Source organism: Myiozetetes cayanensis, unplaced genomic scaffold, assembly GCF_022539395.1.
Source record: "Myiozetetes cayanensis isolate MyiCay16 unplaced genomic scaffold, myiCay2020 scf32, whole genome shotgun sequence".
Lineage (NCBI taxonomy): Eukaryota > Metazoa > Chordata > Aves > Passeriformes > Tyrannidae > Myiozetetes > Myiozetetes cayanensis.
The window spans coordinates 319,465-336,259 of record NW_026087544.1 but is presented as its reverse complement, the minus strand read 5'-3'; the positions used below and the strand labels follow the sequence as shown (position 1 = coordinate 336,259).

Genomic DNA, 16,795 nt, shown 5'->3' with positions numbered 1-16,795 from the left:
CATTGTCACAGCTCGTTTGGTTGCCAACCATTCCTGCTGTCTGAGTGGCACAAAGGGAAGGGCTGGCTGTGAGCTCTGCCCTTGCCAGCATTGTCTCTGCGCCTCCCCAGCTCCTGACCCCAGTTCTTTACGGAGGGATGGAGCTGCAGGGCACCAAGATGGGCAGGTTGGAAGAGAGAGCAGGCTCAGGCATTGGGAACTGCATATTTCGGGTACCCAGGGTGTGATGATAACCTGCTTGGGCACTTCAGTCCCTTCCTGTGCCTCCTCCCCAGGCAGGGTAGTAGTGCTTTGCTTTCCAGACTACTCACAGGAGAAATCCCATCACTTGCTCTAGCCCTTTTTGTCCTTTTCAAAAAGCCCTTCTGAAGCCTCTCCCTCTGGGAAATGAATTCCTCTCACATACACTGCTTCCAAGGACCTTCTGGCAACCCCTACAGCAGTGCTGCAGCATCAACAGTGCCAGGTGAGGTGCCTGTCATGGGAGTTAATCCCCTTTAATCTCTTCCCTCCTCCCTTGAGCCAAGCATACAATCTCCCACTGTTACAGGAATGTACATTAAATGTGGCTCCATCTTTCCATCTTTCTGGTGGGATGCTGCTGCACGCCAGCCAGAGGTCACTGCCCCAGCAGCAGCAGCCCCTCGTGTTACTCACAGGGGGTTTGTTTACAATCCAACAGAGCTGCTCTTGTGCACCAAATGGGCACCGTGGAGCCTTCAGCATCAGTCTGCCTCTTCCTCATTTTGTGCAGTTGAGGGGTGCCCAGAGCAGCTCATGTGATGTGGTTCCATCCGTGCGTGGTGCGTTACGTGCAGCATCACCACCCAGCTGAGCCCTGGGGTCCTGCTGCCTCGCTCAGGGCTGGAGGGTGCAGGGTAGCTGTGTCTGGCTGTGGTCCCGTGTCCCTGCAGAGCTGCCACCTGCCCACAGGCACTCTGGGGCGGTGGCAGCTCTCCCCAGCAAGCAGTGGTCCTGACCAGCACAGTCTGTGAATGGCCTTTGGGAAAACAGGGAAAGAACCCCCTTCGTGGGATTCCGGGCATGAGTCCTGGCTCTTTCTGCTGTTTAAACAGCTCTCAGACAAATGCCTTTGTGCTGTGGCTGTTGGCTCAAGCTCTGCCATGGTGGTGCTCCCCAGCCCTCCAGGAACTGAGTGTGTGGAGATCCAAGCTGCCAAGGGAGAGGAATGCAGAGGAGCCACTGCCATGGGATGTGGAGAGCTCTGCTTCCCGCCACCCCCTGCTCTTGTTTGCTAAATGACTGTAGTCTGGGCTCCAGGGCAGCTCTCCCATGACCTGGGCATCTCTTTCTTACCTATGGCATTAATTCCCCGTTTCCCTGAACGCTTTTCTGCAGCCGAGGGAAGCGCAGCTCCTGGCAGAGCCGTGCTGCCCCTCGTCACCGTGCCAGGCCATGGCAGGGGCAGGAGTGATGCTGCTGGACAGGGGCTCACCGACCAGGCAGGAGCAGGGACATGCTCAGGGGATGGCTGCTCGGTGGGCAGCTCACTGCCTTCAGCTGCTGCATTTGAGCAGGTTTCACTCAGCAAAGCACACATGCTGAAATCCCACAAAAGTGTGGATAGGAAGGGATAGGAAGCACTCACTGCCCTGCCTCTCCCCAGCTGCCTTTAATTGGATTTCTCTTAAAAAAACAAAATGTGGAACAGCGAAGCACTGGCAGCACAGACCTTCTGCTGGGACTCTCTGGGGAGCAGGAGGCAGGGCCGGGGAGGGGGTTTGGGCTCGAGCTGAAGCCTTTGGTCACACAGCAGTGTGGCTCTGCCTGCCGTGGGGAGACATGCCCAGGCTTCCCGCTGAGCTCTGCCCAGGTATGAGGGGAGGGAAGGAGGTTGTGGTGGATGGAGGCTCTTAAATGTGGGCAGTCTGCATGCTCCTGCTCTGCAGGGGGAAGGGGGCAGAAAATGGGCTTTAACAGTGCAGTGTGTGGTGACTGGAGCATCTCTACCAGAGCGGGCGGCTGCCTCCTGCCCGGGGCTGGAGGAGACACCTGACCTTCCCCTGCTCTCAGGGAAGGCCATACAGGTTTCTGTGTAGCTGTGGAGGGAGGCTGAGCACAGTCTAGGGTCCCTGCTCGGGTGTGGATGGGGCTGGGGTTTGTCTGGACGTTTTACATGGCAATAAACAGATCTGTGCATCCCACAGGAGGTGCTGCAAGCTGTGACCAGGGCTAAGGGCTGGAAGTGGAACCCAGAGCAGGGCGGGAGGGGAGGGCATTGCTCCATGTGCCACAACCCTGCTGTCAGCCCTCTGGGTGCCTGAGGTCAGCACATGGGGCAGAGCTCCCAGCCTTGGGCACCTTCCTTCTCCTGGTGCCAGGACATGCTGGGAGGTGCGGTCAGGAGGCTGCTATAACCACATGATCTCCACTCCTGCACCTGATGTTGCTCCTGCTGTCCCCTGCTCCCATGTCACTCCCTCCTGTCCCCCCCACAGGGCTGTAATGTCATGGAAGATCAGGACCTTCGCGACATTGGGATCGGTGACCCGCAGCACCGGCGGAAGCTGCTCCAGGCTGCTCGTTCCCTCCCGAAGGTTAGCACTGATTCCTTCCCGTGGGACAGGGACAGGGCCTTGCCCGGCATGGCTGTGAACTCAGGGGAAACAAAAACCAGTTCCTGTGTCTCTGGCCACAGAGGGATCCCAGGGGCTATGGGAAGGGTTTTGGGAACAGCGAGGAGGAGGAGGATTATACTGGTCTGCCAGGCTATGCAGATGGTGGTGGCTCTATGCTGGGGAGAGGGTGGCTGTTCCTCCTGCCAATCCCAAGAGCATTTCTTGTTCATACAGTGATTTTGTTACTGTAAAGCGTTAGTGGAGATGGTGATGGGCTGTAAACTGATTTCCATTGACCCCGTATCCCTCAGGATCCCTGCAGCTTTTAACCCCTTTCTTGTGCTTTCACAGTTGAAACCCCTGGGCTGTGATGGGAACAGCCAGCCATCAGTTCCTGCATGGCTCGACTCCCTGGGGCTGCAGGATTACATCCAGTCCTTCCTCTCAAGTGGCTACAGCTCTATCGACACTGTGAAAAACCTCTGGGAGCTTGAGATAGTGAACGTGAGTGTTGCCTCTCTCCAGCCGGGCAGCAAGGTCCTGCCCATTCCCTGGGGCTGACACTTGTCATGAATGGTCTCATGAAGCCACTTGGTGCCAAGGGCAGGAGAGCCCACGGTGACCATGTCTGTCCTTGCAGGTACTGAAGGTGAACCTGCTCGGCCATCGGAAGAGGATCATAGCCTCGCTGGCAGACAGACCGTACGAGGAGCCACCGGCCAAGCCGCCGCGGTTCTCACAGCTGAGAGTGAGTCCCTGCTCGTGCTCCCTGCCTGTCTTGTGTGGCTGTGTGGGCACATCAGTGCTGGGAGAAATCTTGGCGTGTCCAGTGTGTCTGTTCAGCTCCTCACCTCATCCTCTCCAGCCACCCAGGCAGCAAATACCAGTGCAGGCGTGACCCTGTGATTGCAGTGAGTGGGGGAAAACCACATCCAGCCCTTGCAGGTCAGCCTCTGGATGCCATCCCACAGGAAAGGTCAGGCCACTCCTTGGGATCAAGTGCCTGCACTGAAGGGGTGCAGGGTGCCACCCTCGCCTCTGCCCGAGGGGAATGCTGAGCCCACTTCCTTGCCCTTGTTTCCTGGCCAGACGTGCAGCAGTCTTTGGCAGACAGCCCATCTGGAGAAGGGCTGCAGCTGGGGCCTGGTGTTTGATTGCGCTATTGGGAGCCGGAACCCATCTCCCTGGCCTGGCTGGGCTGCTGAGAACTCATGCTGTCACTGCCAAATAGCACTCGATGAGATGTGTGGATGCTGATTTTTGCTGTAGGAGTGGCAGCATTTGGATGTCTTGTTATGGGAGCTGTCTGGGAGGGAGCTGTCACATTCCCATTCTTCCTGAAAACTGGCATTTGAGAACTGAGTTTGGCAAAAGCCACAGGGCTCATAGCGACCCTGAGAGCTCAGGAGCATGGCGGCGTGTGCTGCTGCCTCCTCCCGGTGATTGCAAATCAGCTTCCTGGAGCAGGAATTGGAATGATTAGTTTCCCCATCCTGAGCATCCTGTTCTTGCTCTGCTGCAGAGCTCTGCACTCTTGTCTTGCATTCCCAAGTGAGTTGGGCTGCTGTGCCCTGCTTGCTCACATGGGATATTCTAGGAACCAGATTCAGGTGCGAGAACAGAGAGGATTCACATTGGTGATGCACCAGGAGGGTGCCAGGCCTTTGCCCGCTGCTCAACCCCCAAAACATCCCCATGAGATGGATGAGACTGAAGGCAGCAGGGCTGGCGGGGAAGAAGGGTCCTTTGGTGCAGCTCAGCTGATTGAGATGCTGCCCAGGGAGGCTGGGTGAGAGAATGGACCATTTGCAGCATTTCCTGGCGCTGCAGCTGGTGTGATCCGGTGGGGAGGCACGGAGGGACGTCAATGGCAAATTAAGCGAGTGTGTTGAATAGGACTAATGCGGCTGCAGCTGTGCAGAGGCTGCCAGGCTGACCTCACGCTGTGCTCCGGGGCTCCACTCTGGGCTGGCTGATCATCAGCGCCTTCGGGGGCTTTGCTCAGTGTTTAGGGGAGCTCGTTCCTCTGTAAACACCCTGCCTGCAGCTCAGTGAGTCCCCTGCCCCTGGGATGAGCTCACAGAGGCAGAGGTGTGCCTGCAGAAGGGGCTGCATACCTGGCTGAAACCATCCTCAAGCAAATTATGGGTCTCATGCAGAAGATAAAGGGTGGGATTGTTGGCACTGAGGCAGGAGCCCCCAGAGCAGGAGCTGACCCCATTAGCTCTGCTCTCTGCACCCTGTGCCAGGCAGTGTAGAGGGGAGCGATGTGGGGCACAGCCCAAATTGACTGGGAGTCTTTGTGGTGTCTGTTCATTTCAGTGCCAGGACTTGATGTCCCAGACGTCATCGCCCTTGAGCCAGAATGACTCCTGCACAGGCAGATCTGCCGATCTCCTGCTGCCCTCCGGGGATACCAGCAAGAGGCAACACGACCGTGGCACTGAGGTTGCTCCCTACTCCAGAGCTGAGCGCTACAAAGCACAGGTCAGTGGATGTTTTGTGTGTCCCGGTGGCCCTCTGTGCAGGCTCCCCTCTCTCTGGAGCCAGGGAGGAGGTAGGGTGATACAGAGCTGGTCGGGCTTGGCTTTCCTCAGGCGTTAGAGCCAGCAGCTCCTTTATGCCTCAGTTTCATCTCAAAAACAGGCAGCTCATGTTTCTATCAGAGCTGGCACCTTCACCTACCATGTGCTGCCTGCGCCCTGGGGCGTTAGCCATTGCCAACCTCAATCACCCCAGCCCAAAGAGCCCTCCTGAGAGCTGTTTCAACCCAGCTTGGACCTGTTGTGGCTTCACATCCATATTTCTTCCCTTGCAGGAGGACCGTCGGGAATCCAAGCTGACCTTGCGCCCCCCTAGCCTGGCTGCCCCATATGCCCCAGTCCAAAACTGGCAGCACCAGCCAGAGAAGCTCATCTTTGAGTCCTGCGGGTATGAGGCCAACGTAAGTGGCTTTTGGCTTGTGGGTGTGACAGGGATGAGGAGGCTCTGGGATCAGGCCATTGCATGTGGAGTTGCAGGGCCATGGCATTGCCTTAGCAGGGTTTAACATCTCCCCCTCCTCCGAACAGTACTTGGGCTCCATGTTGATCAAAGACCTCCGAGGGACAGAGTCTACACAGGATGCTTGTGCCAAGATGAGGGTATGGAGGCCCTGGGGCCGCTTGCAGCCTGTGGTGGATGGTGTGGATTGGGGGATGGGGGATTTCAGTGAAGCTGCAGTTCCCCAAACCCTGCAGGGGCCCAGACCACCAAACAGGCGGTGCCGCTGTCGCTGGTGAACTGCCCCTCCCTGGCACTGTTCCCCATAGCTGGAAGGTCTGTGCAGTGGGAGAGTGGGTGTTTTCACTGGGGAAGGGGTGGCTGGGTTCACTTCAGGTCCCCATCCCTCCCCTTCTGTTTCCACCAGGAGCTTGCTTTCCTCCTTCTGGTCCAAGACCACCACAACCTGCCTGTATGGGCCTGGGGGTCTCTGGGGTGGGCCGGGGCAGGGGTGAAGAAGGGAACATCCATTCATAGCTGGTCACTTGAATGTCCTTGCTTCTGAAGAAATCCACGGAGCACATGAAGAAGGTCCCGACCATAATCCTGTCTATCACATACAAAGGGGTGAAGTTCATCGACGCCTCCAACAAGGTGAGCTGCAGATGACTTGGTGTCTGGAGGGACAAGACCTGCAGTCTCACCTGCCTGAGGGCTGCAGATCACTTTTTGTGGCTCTAGAAGCCACGGCTGGTCCTGGGGAACTGATCAGGCTGTGGGGGAGCACCAAGGTGATGATGGTTACCTGAGTGCCAAAGGCTTGGCAGACTGGCTGTTTGTGGACCATGTTGCCATTTATTCCTGCCGTGGGAGGGAGCAGGGACTGGTTTGGCTGGGAGACTCCCTTGCCTGTCCCCAGGACACACTCCACAGCCACTGTTTGCTGGGTGTATTTGCCATCCCCAGAAGGGTGACAGGTGCTTGTGGTTGACCCTGGCAGAATGTCATTGCTGAGCACGAGATCCGGAACATCTCCTGTGCTGCTCAGGACCCCGAGGATCTCTGCACATTTGCCTACATCACCAAGGATCTGCAGACCAGCCACCACTACTGCCACGTCTTCAGCACTGTGGATGTGGTGAGTGGGTTACCACGTCACATCTCCCTGTTCTTTACAGTCCACTTGTTTTATCTCTCAGCTTTGTTAGCGAGTCATAGACCAGGATCTAAGACCAGAACCTTCTAAGGTTCCTCTACCATTTCTACCCTGAACTAGTCCTGGCTCCAAATGCCTTTACTTTGGACCTCTGTGGACAGTATTTGTCTGGCTTTGTTCCTGCAGTCTCCAGCGCTGAATTAAGCAGGGCAGGAGCTTTCCCTTCTGGGGAATGTGCCATGCACAAATCCTTCACATGCCCTCAATTATGTTGAGCGTAATGGGCTGATTTAACAACCTTTTAACTCACTGAGAAGGTGGAAGCATGATTTGCTTTTATACTTGGGGAAAATTAACTGCATGAGATGTTTGGGCTTTTTCTCTTTGCGCTGCTGAACTGTAGTACTGGTGGGGCTAAGAGGCAGGCAGGAGGTCCTGGGGGAGGCGCAGGGACTGTGCACGAGGTGACCTGATGGCTTTGTGCTCTGTGCTCTCTCCAAGAACCTGACATACGAGATCATCCTCACGTTGGGGCAGGCGTTCGAAGTCGCCTACCAGCTGGCCCTCCAAGCCCAGAGAGCAAAGCCTCTTGGTGCTGGAGCAGGAGAAATGATTGAAACAAAATCTTCCAAACCAGTGCCTAAACCACGAGCTGGCATGAGGAAATCTGCGGTACGTGTGTGCAGGCGGGAGCGATCTGCTGGTCTAAGCTGGGCTTTCTCTTGGGCATCACACGCTTACACCTCCCTTGGGTGGTGGGGGGAGCCCAGGTGTGACTGAGGTACCTGTGAGTGCTGACACCGCAGGTCTGTGCCTCTGTCAGTCCTGTTGTGGGGTTGGGACTTCCCCTGGTAGGGGGAGGGCAGGCAGAGGTGGAAATAACCTGGTGGAAAATGAGGCTTAAGGGCCCTGCTGGGTCCAGCACAGCTTCCATGTGCAGTGAGATCCATAGTGTGACCTGTAGTTTGCAGTACAGGGTTCCCCTGTAGCCAAAACCAGCCAAGACTGGAGCTGTTGAGGAGCAGGGACTGCTGCCATAAGCGACTGCCTTCCTTTAATGTCTCCTTTTGTCTGTGTTCTGCTTGCTCCCCCCGCTCAGGTGCCGCTCCCTCCCGACACCCGCTGTTGTTACTGTCACACCTGTACAACACACCGCCCCTCCTACCTGCCGCTGCAGTCTGTTAGTCCTGGAGCGAAGGTCTTTACCCTTCTTCCTGCCATCCTCCCTTCCGAACCGACCCAGGCTGCCTCCCCACTTCCCATGTCTCCTGCTGTGCTCCTGTGTCCTGCCTTGCTGCTGTCCTCCCCCTGCTCATTCCAGCCTGGGCCATGGGTTCGGACAAGGCCCGGGGACATGCTGCTCCCACCTGGTCCTGCTCACGCAGTGAGGCAGTTCTCAGCTAACCCTGATGCTCTTGCTGGTGGTGGTAACTTCTCTGTGGCACCCTGATTGGCACTGAGTGGCAAACTGACTTCAGACTGAGGGCTGTGCTAGTGAGGATCCAAGCGAGAGGACAAAGAGTGAAAGGACTGTCTTGGAAAAAAGAGAAAAGGAAAGCTCAGTCTAGTACATACATTTCATGTGCCACAGAGCCCCCTGATTTAAGAGGACAAAAGGAAAGAGCTGTGCTTGGTCAGGAGAGTAAATCACATGGGAGCTCACCTGCCAGGAGCTGTCTCTCTCTCTCCTGTTTTTGTAGTACTCCATTTTTCATGCTTGTTGGAGATGAGTGAAGCTGTCACCAAGGGTGACAGGGATTCGCAGCCTAACGCAGGAAGTCATCTTGGGGTGCTGGGTTGAGACTGACGTGGCCAGACATGTTTAGATGTGAAGGACTCAAATGTCTCCCCAGCAAGAGCTGCTTCCTTGCCCATGTGCACGCTTCTGGGACAGGCAGTAGGCAGAGCAGCAGTTACTCTGTGCTTTGAATCCCCACTTGTTCTGTCCCAGAAGCATGGGTGACCTAACATGCCCTTTTCTCCTTATTTTCTAGCTGGATCCCCCTGAAGTGGACCAAGACTCCCAGTCTCATGCCAGTGTCTCCTGGGTCGTCGACCCCAAGCAGGACTCCAAGCGGACCCTCAGCACTAAGTATGAGACCACTATCTTCTAAAGCCAACACCCGCGTCCGCCCCGTCTAACCGTGCCTTTGCGATCTGATCTGTCCGCTCTGCTAAACTCCCTCTTCCTCCAGCTGCTCGCCCTGAGCCCGCGTAGGCACCACGTCCAAGGCAGCAGCACTTAGGAGACTGTAGACTTAAACAGCTTTTGTACCTGATCGCTGCTGAACACTGTGAATCTCCTTACTCGGAAACAAGGGTAACGCTGTAGCTGAATGTGAGGCGGGAGGAGCAGAGGGCAGGCTGGGAGTCGGAGATGTGGATCCAGGAAAGCCGCCTGCCATTTTCACGTCTTCCCCCTCGCTCTGGCACTGTGAATCCCTGGGGCAATGTGACACTCCCCAGGCCTTTTTTTCTATCTCACCTTGTCCTTGGACTGACGGAGACCTCTTGTCTCTGTGGTGCACACACTCCCTCCTCCTAGATCCTCCTCTTCCCGACTGAACCACGGCTGTATACTGTTCAGTGAACTCACCTCTCCTTCCCTGCCAGTCGAGTTGACACTAACCACTGTGATGCTCTCTGCAAATAACACGCGGGCACTCCATTTCTCACGGTGACCCTTGCCCGCAGTCTCGCTTCTCAAAGCCCGGCGCAGAACCCGCTCTGCTGGGGGAGCGCTGGTTTAGGCTGGGTTCATCGTTCCCACTGTGAGCTCTGTCCCCTCACAGATGAGGGGGGGGGTTGGTTGCATGCATTTCAGTCCCTTGTAGGTTTTTCTTCATCCCATAGTCTCCTGTTTACACTCACCAGACTACTCGTGAGCTCTGGGCGTAGTTCTCATGGGGCAGCCTGTGGTTAAGCTTCCAAAGGCACATGTTGCTGTGAGCCCCGGTCTGGAGAGGGGAGGTGTGGGCTGGACACCGAAAGCACAGTTGGCATCAGCAGAGAGAGGTCAGGGAACAGCCCTGGGTTATTTGCTCCTCATGTTAAGGGCAGCAGCAGCTTGTCTTGAGCTTTGCTAGGGCTTTGCAGCTGCTGCCTCGAAGCTTCCATTTCCCCAGACTTGCAGTCAAATCTGATGTTTCAAAGTCTTTATTTAGCTCTTTCTCAGGAATGAGTTTGATCTCCCAAGTCATTTGTGACTTAATGGCACTGAGTGGCAAACTGACTTCAGACTGAGGGCTGTGCTAGTGAGGATCCAAGCGAGAGGACTAAAAGTGAAAGGATTGTGTTGGAAAAAAAAGAAAAGGAAAGCTCAGTCTAGTACATACATTTCATGTGCCACAGAGCCCCCAGTATAGGGCCAGCACTGCATAGGTGCTGCAGTGCCACCCTGCCAGCCCAGGCCTTGTGGACAGAACATTGCTGTGCCTCAGGTACTCCCCAAGGTTGGGTTTGGGTTCCGTCAGCAAAATCCCGTGCTGTAACAGTGCCCTAAGGTTTCTGTGTCCCTCAAAGAGAAACTGCCTCACTGGTGGGGGTGGCAGTGCAGTTTCTACGTGTGGGCATTCACCATGCAGCTGCCACACGTCTGCCCGACTTCAGAGGGTCTGAACTGTTCATCCCCCTGCTCTCAGCTGGGAAGGGCAGGTTCCTCCGTACTTCCTAAATCTGGGTCACTAGAGCATGTGCCTTTCAAAGGGTGACCAAACCCAGCAGGGATCACAGGCAGCCCTGCCCAAGCCACGACACTGCCAGTGTGTGTCCGTAGCCCTCACACTCGTGTCCCATCTCTGGGGCCATTCGCCTCATCTTTCCCAGCACATGTTTTTGTATGACTTGGAAATTCATTCCATTATCTCCCTTTCTGTTTGCCTCTGCAAAGCTGAGCTCCAGGCAGCCGTCTCCTACCATGGAATATAGTTACGGGCAGAGACCTGGGACACAGTGGCTGCTGACATGAAGATCATCTCCCTCTGGCACAGGCAGCTGCCTTGGAGTGGGTGCGTGGCTGCTCGGTGAGGGCTCCCAGAGCAGAGGGGGAAGGGACTCAGCCCCCTCTGAGGAAAAACGCTCTCTCTTTTCCTAGCGAAGGAAACTTGAGACTTGGAGGCAGAGAGCGATGTCACCTTTTCTAGTTTGAGACAAACGTCTCTCAACCTGTTTCTTTTTTAACTTGTGAAATGACACGGAGCAAATGCAGTTCACGGTTTCAATGTAGCATCACAGCTTTTTGTTGAGGAAAAAAAAAAAGAAATATTTACTGAGAATCCCACAGTCCAGCGAGCAGTACGATAGAAAGTCTTAGCAGGGGCATGGTGTGCACATCTCTGACGGTACTTACTTCGCTTCAGCTCTGGGTGAACAGGAGAGAACATCAAATTCTTGGATATTGCTTCCTCCCGTGTGAGAACCGTGTGGGGTAAGTCTGCATCCTGTTCTCTGAGCCACTCCATGCTTTTGTGGCAAATGGAAGTAACTTGAGGAAAAGAGTCTGCAAAGGATCTTTCCACCCAGAGCGGTTGTGGCCAATATCCCCAATGGTACAAAGCTTCCTTATCCCCTGAACTGTCGCGTTGCAATACTTGACATTTCTATGGCAAGGACCCCGTTTCTTCCTATTTCCGCACTGAATTCCTGGGGACGACTCCCTCCTCCAGCCTCTGTGCACCTGTCTTGTTTTTAAATGCAGTTATGCCCTGAAGGGGTGGGGGTTTTTAAGTATATTCAGTTGTGATTTAGCACTTTTTTGATACTAGCTCATTATTTAATTAGTGCAACAGTTTCAGAAGATGAACAAATAAGGAGTTAAATTTTGGGCATTACAGTGAAACAGTCCATTCCCAAGGATAAACCACATGAACCTGAGAGTGGCTTGGCCCTGTGCAAGCCCAGTGTCCCCAAAGACACAACCTCGAAGGTGCTGTGTGCTTGCTTTTCTTTCGAATTACAGAGTGTTTAACAGTGGTTTGGGCTGCGACTGACGTGTTTTCAGACTCTTCCCCTCAGGGGAGAATATTAAAATAGTTCTGATTTAAATTCTTCAGATGCAAAACGTAGCGCAGTGTGTCCATTATGATCTTGTCAGGCCTTATCAGGGCTGTGGGACCTGCTGCTGCATGGAAACACTGTGCCCAGGTAATTCCTGTTTAACTCCAATTGCTGCTGTATGTCAGGATTTCCTTTAGTCTCTCTCACAGTGAGGCTGGGAGAGAAGTGAACCATAATCTTGAGGGCTTAGACCTGTAAAGGACTGGGAGGGAGAAGTGAAGATTTTGGGTGAAGTTGATGAATTTAGGAAATTTAACATTCCTTGTTATGCACATGTCGCAATTCATACTGGTGTTAAGTGTAAATATTTGGTGTGTTGGCAACAAGTCTTTGGTGAGATTGCAAATTGAACCTCTGTTTGGGAGGTTTCTTTTCTGACACGTGAGCTTTTTGGAGGTTGGCTTGGAGATGACATGGTGATGAAGACTCCAATCTTCAGGGACTGGGCTCGGTGACCCTGGTGGTTCCAGCCCCGTGTGTAACCCTGTGGTTGTCTTTAGTGATCCAGCCGTTCTTTAGCCAGATACTCCCTTTCTCACCTGACAGAGCAGTTTTTTTAGCAGTTCAGTGCGGTGGGATCTCTCAAGGGAGTCAGTGCTGGAGACTGACTCTGGGCCGTGCCAGTTGCTGGCTCCTGGCCGCGTTAACCCACCCACTGCACAGTATTCGGGCTCTTCCTCCCTGCAGGGTTTTGTGGTATCTGGAGGAAAGTGCCCCAAATTTCTGGTGCTGAATATGACTTTGCATCAAACTGCATCTGCTGTATTTACCTGCCTGGGAGAAGGTGGGGCTGCCCTGGGCCTTGTTCCCCTCTTTAAGGACAGATCGTGTTTCACAGACTTTGGTTTGTGGGCTGAGCCCTCACTCAAGGCCAGCAAACAGAGATGCTGAGTTTTGTCTTTTCTTATATAGGAGGGGATGCTTTTGTTTTTTCAAATTGAAGATGCTTTATCCTTTTTTATTTTGTGTTTACAAAGAAAAAAAACAGCGCTAATCTTAGCTGTTCAGCTGACTTTAAACTTGTTTTGGGATTGTTCTTTTTAGAAGAAATTATGCAACCTTTTTGGGGTACATGCCTGTCCCCCCTCCCAGGGAGAAGATATGGCACCTTCCAGGCTGTACCTGTCATGAATTCTGTACCTTCAGGAGGCTGCAGAGACACAGAGCAGATGCCAAATAGCACCCGAACACGTCCCATTCTGTGTGCAGCTGAGGTGGAGCCGGTGCTTTAACGCTCCTTCCACCCACCTCGTAAGTTTCCAGCAGCAGCATTTCCCTGGCTCTGCTCACATCAGTTCCATCCATCAGATCCGTGTTCTGGAGCTGGTACAGCGCTCACAACGCTGTCTTGTTGCAAAGGTCTCCCTTTTAGGTCTCGCACTGGTATTACTTAATTGCATTTTTTTCCCAAAAGAAAGTACCTGTGCTGCTCTCACTAAGTCAACCCAGCTCAGACATTTTTCTTGCCCACAGAAGAATAACCTGGGATTCCCTGACAGGGCAGAGACAGTCAAGTTCAGTTTGCAATGTGGACATTTTTGCTAATTGTGATGTATGGCAGTGGGGCTGATTTGTATACAAATGTTATTTAATCTGTCTGTATTTTGATACTTGAATTTCCTTTTATTTCCTGTATATACAATTGTTAATCTGTTCGAATTTGTCTGAATTTTAAACATCTTGTGGTACCAAACGTAACCAATCTGTGCAACAACATAGACTGACCTCACTACAACAAGGCGAGATTGTAAATATTCCTGGGCTTCCAGCAGTCGTTTTGTTGTTTTCATAACTGTACAACTTAGAACAGACCGAATTAATAAACAACCTTAGACACGTGTTTGTGCTGTTGTCTGTGGCCTCTGTGTTGTACCCAAGTCTCTTGGGTGTCTGTGTCAGAGCAGTTCTTGTCCTGTGGGTGCCAGCCCAGGGTGGTTTGGGGCCATGCATGGGGGTAGCACTGAGGGCTGAGCAGCTGCTTTGGTTGAAGCTGCTCTGCTCTTCTCTGCAGCTAGTCATAATGACCCAAATATTGAATATTATTATTTTGAGACAAACTAATTTATCTGTAAAAATGCATCCACGTGCTCTGTTGAAGGCAGCACAAGGGTCTGCAGGCACTGCGGGTGTGTTCTCCGCATGATGGTGTGTGAGAAAAGCTGATTTTTACCCCCAATAATGTACATCTGCAAGGACTGTGCCCCTGGGGACTGTCAGGACCTGAATGTACTCACAATAACCACTGAGATCCCTCTTTTGCAGCATGGCAGCGAGTGGTTCCAAGGGCCTGTTTCAGCAGCCATAGCTTGTAGCATTTACCCAGCGCAGACCTGGGGCTTGTCAGGAACTAGGACATTTCATTATGTAAAATTAGAGCAAGGAATCTAGACATTTAAGTACAGGTTAAAGTTCAGATTTTCATGTCAAGTAAAATCTGGCCGATGTAAAATACGAAATACACCAGGGATTGCTAAATTTATACTGTATGTTCCATTTCTAATAACTCAGGTTTTCAGGCTGGCACTGAACTACATGGAGCTACTTTAATGGTTTGAAAGACTGTTGGGTTTTATCCCTCACAGCCACAGCCCTGGCTGGGACCGACAGCTCAGCAGAGGCTACAGGCCCAGGGCAGAATTAACACCTGAGCTGCACTGCAGTTCAGTGAGCTCTGCAGCCCCTTGCCTTCCCCCTCAAATGGTGGCAGGTTTTTTGAGGAAAGAAGGCCACTACTTTTTGTAGTTTAGAGGTTTATTCAGATCCTGACATACCAAGGGGTACTTCCCGCTGACTCTGGTTGAGTGGACTTTTACAAGTGAGGCAGGATCTGAGGAGCTGGAGAATGGATTCCACTCCTGCCTGGTACACAGAGAATGCGATGAAAATAATCCAGCTTGCATCTGGGAGAAGTACCTTCCTGAGAATTCCTGGACTCCTGCCGTTTGTGGTGGATCACACTTCCAAACCTACACCCAACTTCCAGCAGCATTTCCTGAATGGGGAAGGGCCTTTGGGGAAATCTTTTTGAGAATTATGTCCATCAAAGAAAATTGAAAGGCTGAGGAAGGAATGAATCCACTGCCCTGCAGGGAGTAAAAGTATGAAAACAAAAAATTATTGGTCAATCAACCTTTGCACAGAAATCTCCCATGAGAGAAGCACAGCACTTTTCAGGGAAACTCTCCAAGCCTTCAGAGAAGATCAATAGAATATTCTTCTAGCTAGCGCTTGTTTTTGCAGTGAGAAAATGTCAGGCACTTAAACAGCTCTTCAGCTAAAACGCTGACACCTCAGAGGGAGCTCCGCTGCAGAGTGTGCTTTGTTCTTGTCATAGTCACAGCTTACACAGCTGGAGCCTCTAAATCTTTCCTTATTAGTGAGTCTTACCTGACACCAGATTTAAGAACTACTTAGTACATCATGATATATAAATAAATAAATATATAAATATAAATAAATATATAACTTTATATATAAATAAATAAATATATTTATATAAATAAAACAGGCTCCAACTTCTTCGACTTATTTCAGGAGCTATCTCATTTTCTTGTTATTTCTAATGTCATACCCGAACCACCTTCTCCTCCATTCTCACACGTTTTCTGTTACGTGACAGAAGCCAAGCCTGTGTAGATATACACATCTGTAGCTAGATATGTATACACACACAGAGAGCTGTGTGGAAGAAGCTGATCCCTGGCAGTCCGATGCTGCTCTGATGACAATTTCATCCACAGTGGTAGGTGTGGAAATGTAGCTCCGTAGCTCCTCCAAGGAGAGAACTGGCGCAGGGCTGGCTGCACAAAAGCAGGATAAAAGTAAGAGAAGGAACGCGAAGGAAGGGGTTAAAAGCATTACCGAGCAGCTTTTGAGTGAAAACGTGCAGGTTTGCGTACAGAAAAATGTGCTGTGGGTGTGAGGGGACGCTCCGCCACCGCCACCGCCGCCTCGTCCCCGCGATCCCCGGCGCGGGGCTGACCCCTAGTGCCGGCCGGGAGCGGCGACCGCGCCGCCTCAGCGGGTAACACCGGGCACCGGCCCGGGGACACCGAGGCACACCGACTCTCACCGCCCCGGGGCTCCGCGCCCGCCCCCGCCAGGCCGCGAACGCACCGTACCCGGACTCCGCATTGGCGCGGGGCGGCGCCCCCTGCCCCGCGAATGGGCCGTGCCAGGCGCTGTCCAGAGGCGGCGCGGCGGGACGCTCCCATTGCAGGCGATGGGGGGAGCGAGGGGCGGTGGTCCCGGTGCGAGGCGTGTCCAGGCGCCGCGACCCGCAGGCAGCGCAGGTTCCCGTCCCTGCCATCCCATCCCAGCCACTCCTTCCTCGCCATCCCGGCCGTGCCGTCGCAGGCTCTTCATCCCGGAGCTGCGGCGGGAGCAGCCGGGAGGCTGCAGGGAGCGCTGCCGGCCGTGCAGCCGCCGCGGCATCCTCCCTCCCTCCCTCCTCCCCATGTCCATCTGGGCTTGTCCGTTTTCCTTTCCGGCGGGCCCAGAGGGAAGGCCCTGGCTCCGGCCACCTGCTGTAACCTCCCCTGTACTTCGCCGGGATTAAATCTTCCGAGGGGCAAAACCACAAAGTCTGGGATGAGGCTCCTTGTGTGCCAGTAAACAAATTGCCTTTCTTCTCCCTCCCAGAACTTCCTTTTTTGTTTATTTCCTCGGCACCTGTGCAGCTGGGGCTGGCGCTGGGCGGTTACGGAGTCTCCGGGCAGGCTGCAGGGCAGCTGCTCAAAGCCACAGGAATGGCTTGTGAGCAGGAAAGCAACTGGTCATGAGAAACAAAACCAGTAACGCTCACCATGGGACCCGTTTGGCCCAAATCCTGCCCAGGAATTTCCCCCTCTGCTCCCTGTTCAGCTTTGTGCAGTGCCAGACCCATCTTCTGCCCTTTTCTGATCCTTAGCTTCACGTGAGGGAGGTGGGGATGGGGAGAAGCATTTATAGAGAATAAACCAGCACAGCCCCTGAGGGGACTTCAGTTTGCTCTTGTCTCTGTTTCAGGGCAGGGCCCACTCTC

At 53.4% G+C, this 16,795-nt stretch overlaps 1 protein-coding gene and 1 long non-coding RNA gene across 10 annotated transcripts in view; one reads left to right on the top strand and one right to left on the bottom strand.

Moving 5' to 3' along the window:
- ANKS1A (ankyrin repeat and sterile alpha motif domain containing 1A) overlaps positions 1 to 13,612 on the top strand; it is a 70,326-nt gene extending 56,714 nt beyond the window's left edge. For 7 of the 9 annotated variants that reach the window (XM_050326739.1, XM_050326737.1, XM_050326742.1 and 4 more), the window contains 10 exons: positions 2,460 to 2,558; positions 2,931 to 3,083; positions 3,220 to 3,327; positions 4,902 to 5,066; positions 5,398 to 5,523; positions 5,651 to 5,722; positions 6,129 to 6,215; positions 6,562 to 6,699; positions 7,219 to 7,389; positions 8,712 to 13,612. In XM_050326739.1, the coding sequence (XP_050182696.1) occupies positions 2,460 to 2,558; positions 2,931 to 3,083; positions 3,220 to 3,327; positions 4,902 to 5,066; positions 5,398 to 5,523; positions 5,651 to 5,722; positions 6,129 to 6,215; positions 6,562 to 6,699; positions 7,219 to 7,389; positions 8,712 to 8,831 (1,239 nt within the window). In that variant the 3' untranslated portion in view covers positions 8,832 to 13,612. Of the gene's footprint in view, positions 1 to 2,459; positions 2,559 to 2,930; positions 3,084 to 3,219; positions 3,328 to 4,901; positions 5,067 to 5,397; positions 5,524 to 5,650; positions 5,723 to 6,128; positions 6,216 to 6,561; positions 6,700 to 7,218; positions 7,390 to 7,816; positions 7,916 to 8,711 lie in introns of all 9 variants that reach the window. The other 2 variants (XM_050326738.1, XM_050326746.1) reach the window with 2 other exon arrangements.
- Positions 13,613 to 14,505: 893 nt separating this feature from the next.
- LOC126645903 (uncharacterized) lies at positions 14,506 to 15,989 on the bottom strand. Its single transcript, XR_007630180.1, has 3 exons — positions 15,894 to 15,989; positions 15,344 to 15,572; positions 14,506 to 14,855 (listed from the first exon to the last, which is right to left on the bottom strand). It is a non-coding gene; the product is annotated as an uncharacterized LOC126645903 (long non-coding RNA).
- Between the last annotated feature and the right edge of the window lie 806 nt (positions 15,990 to 16,795).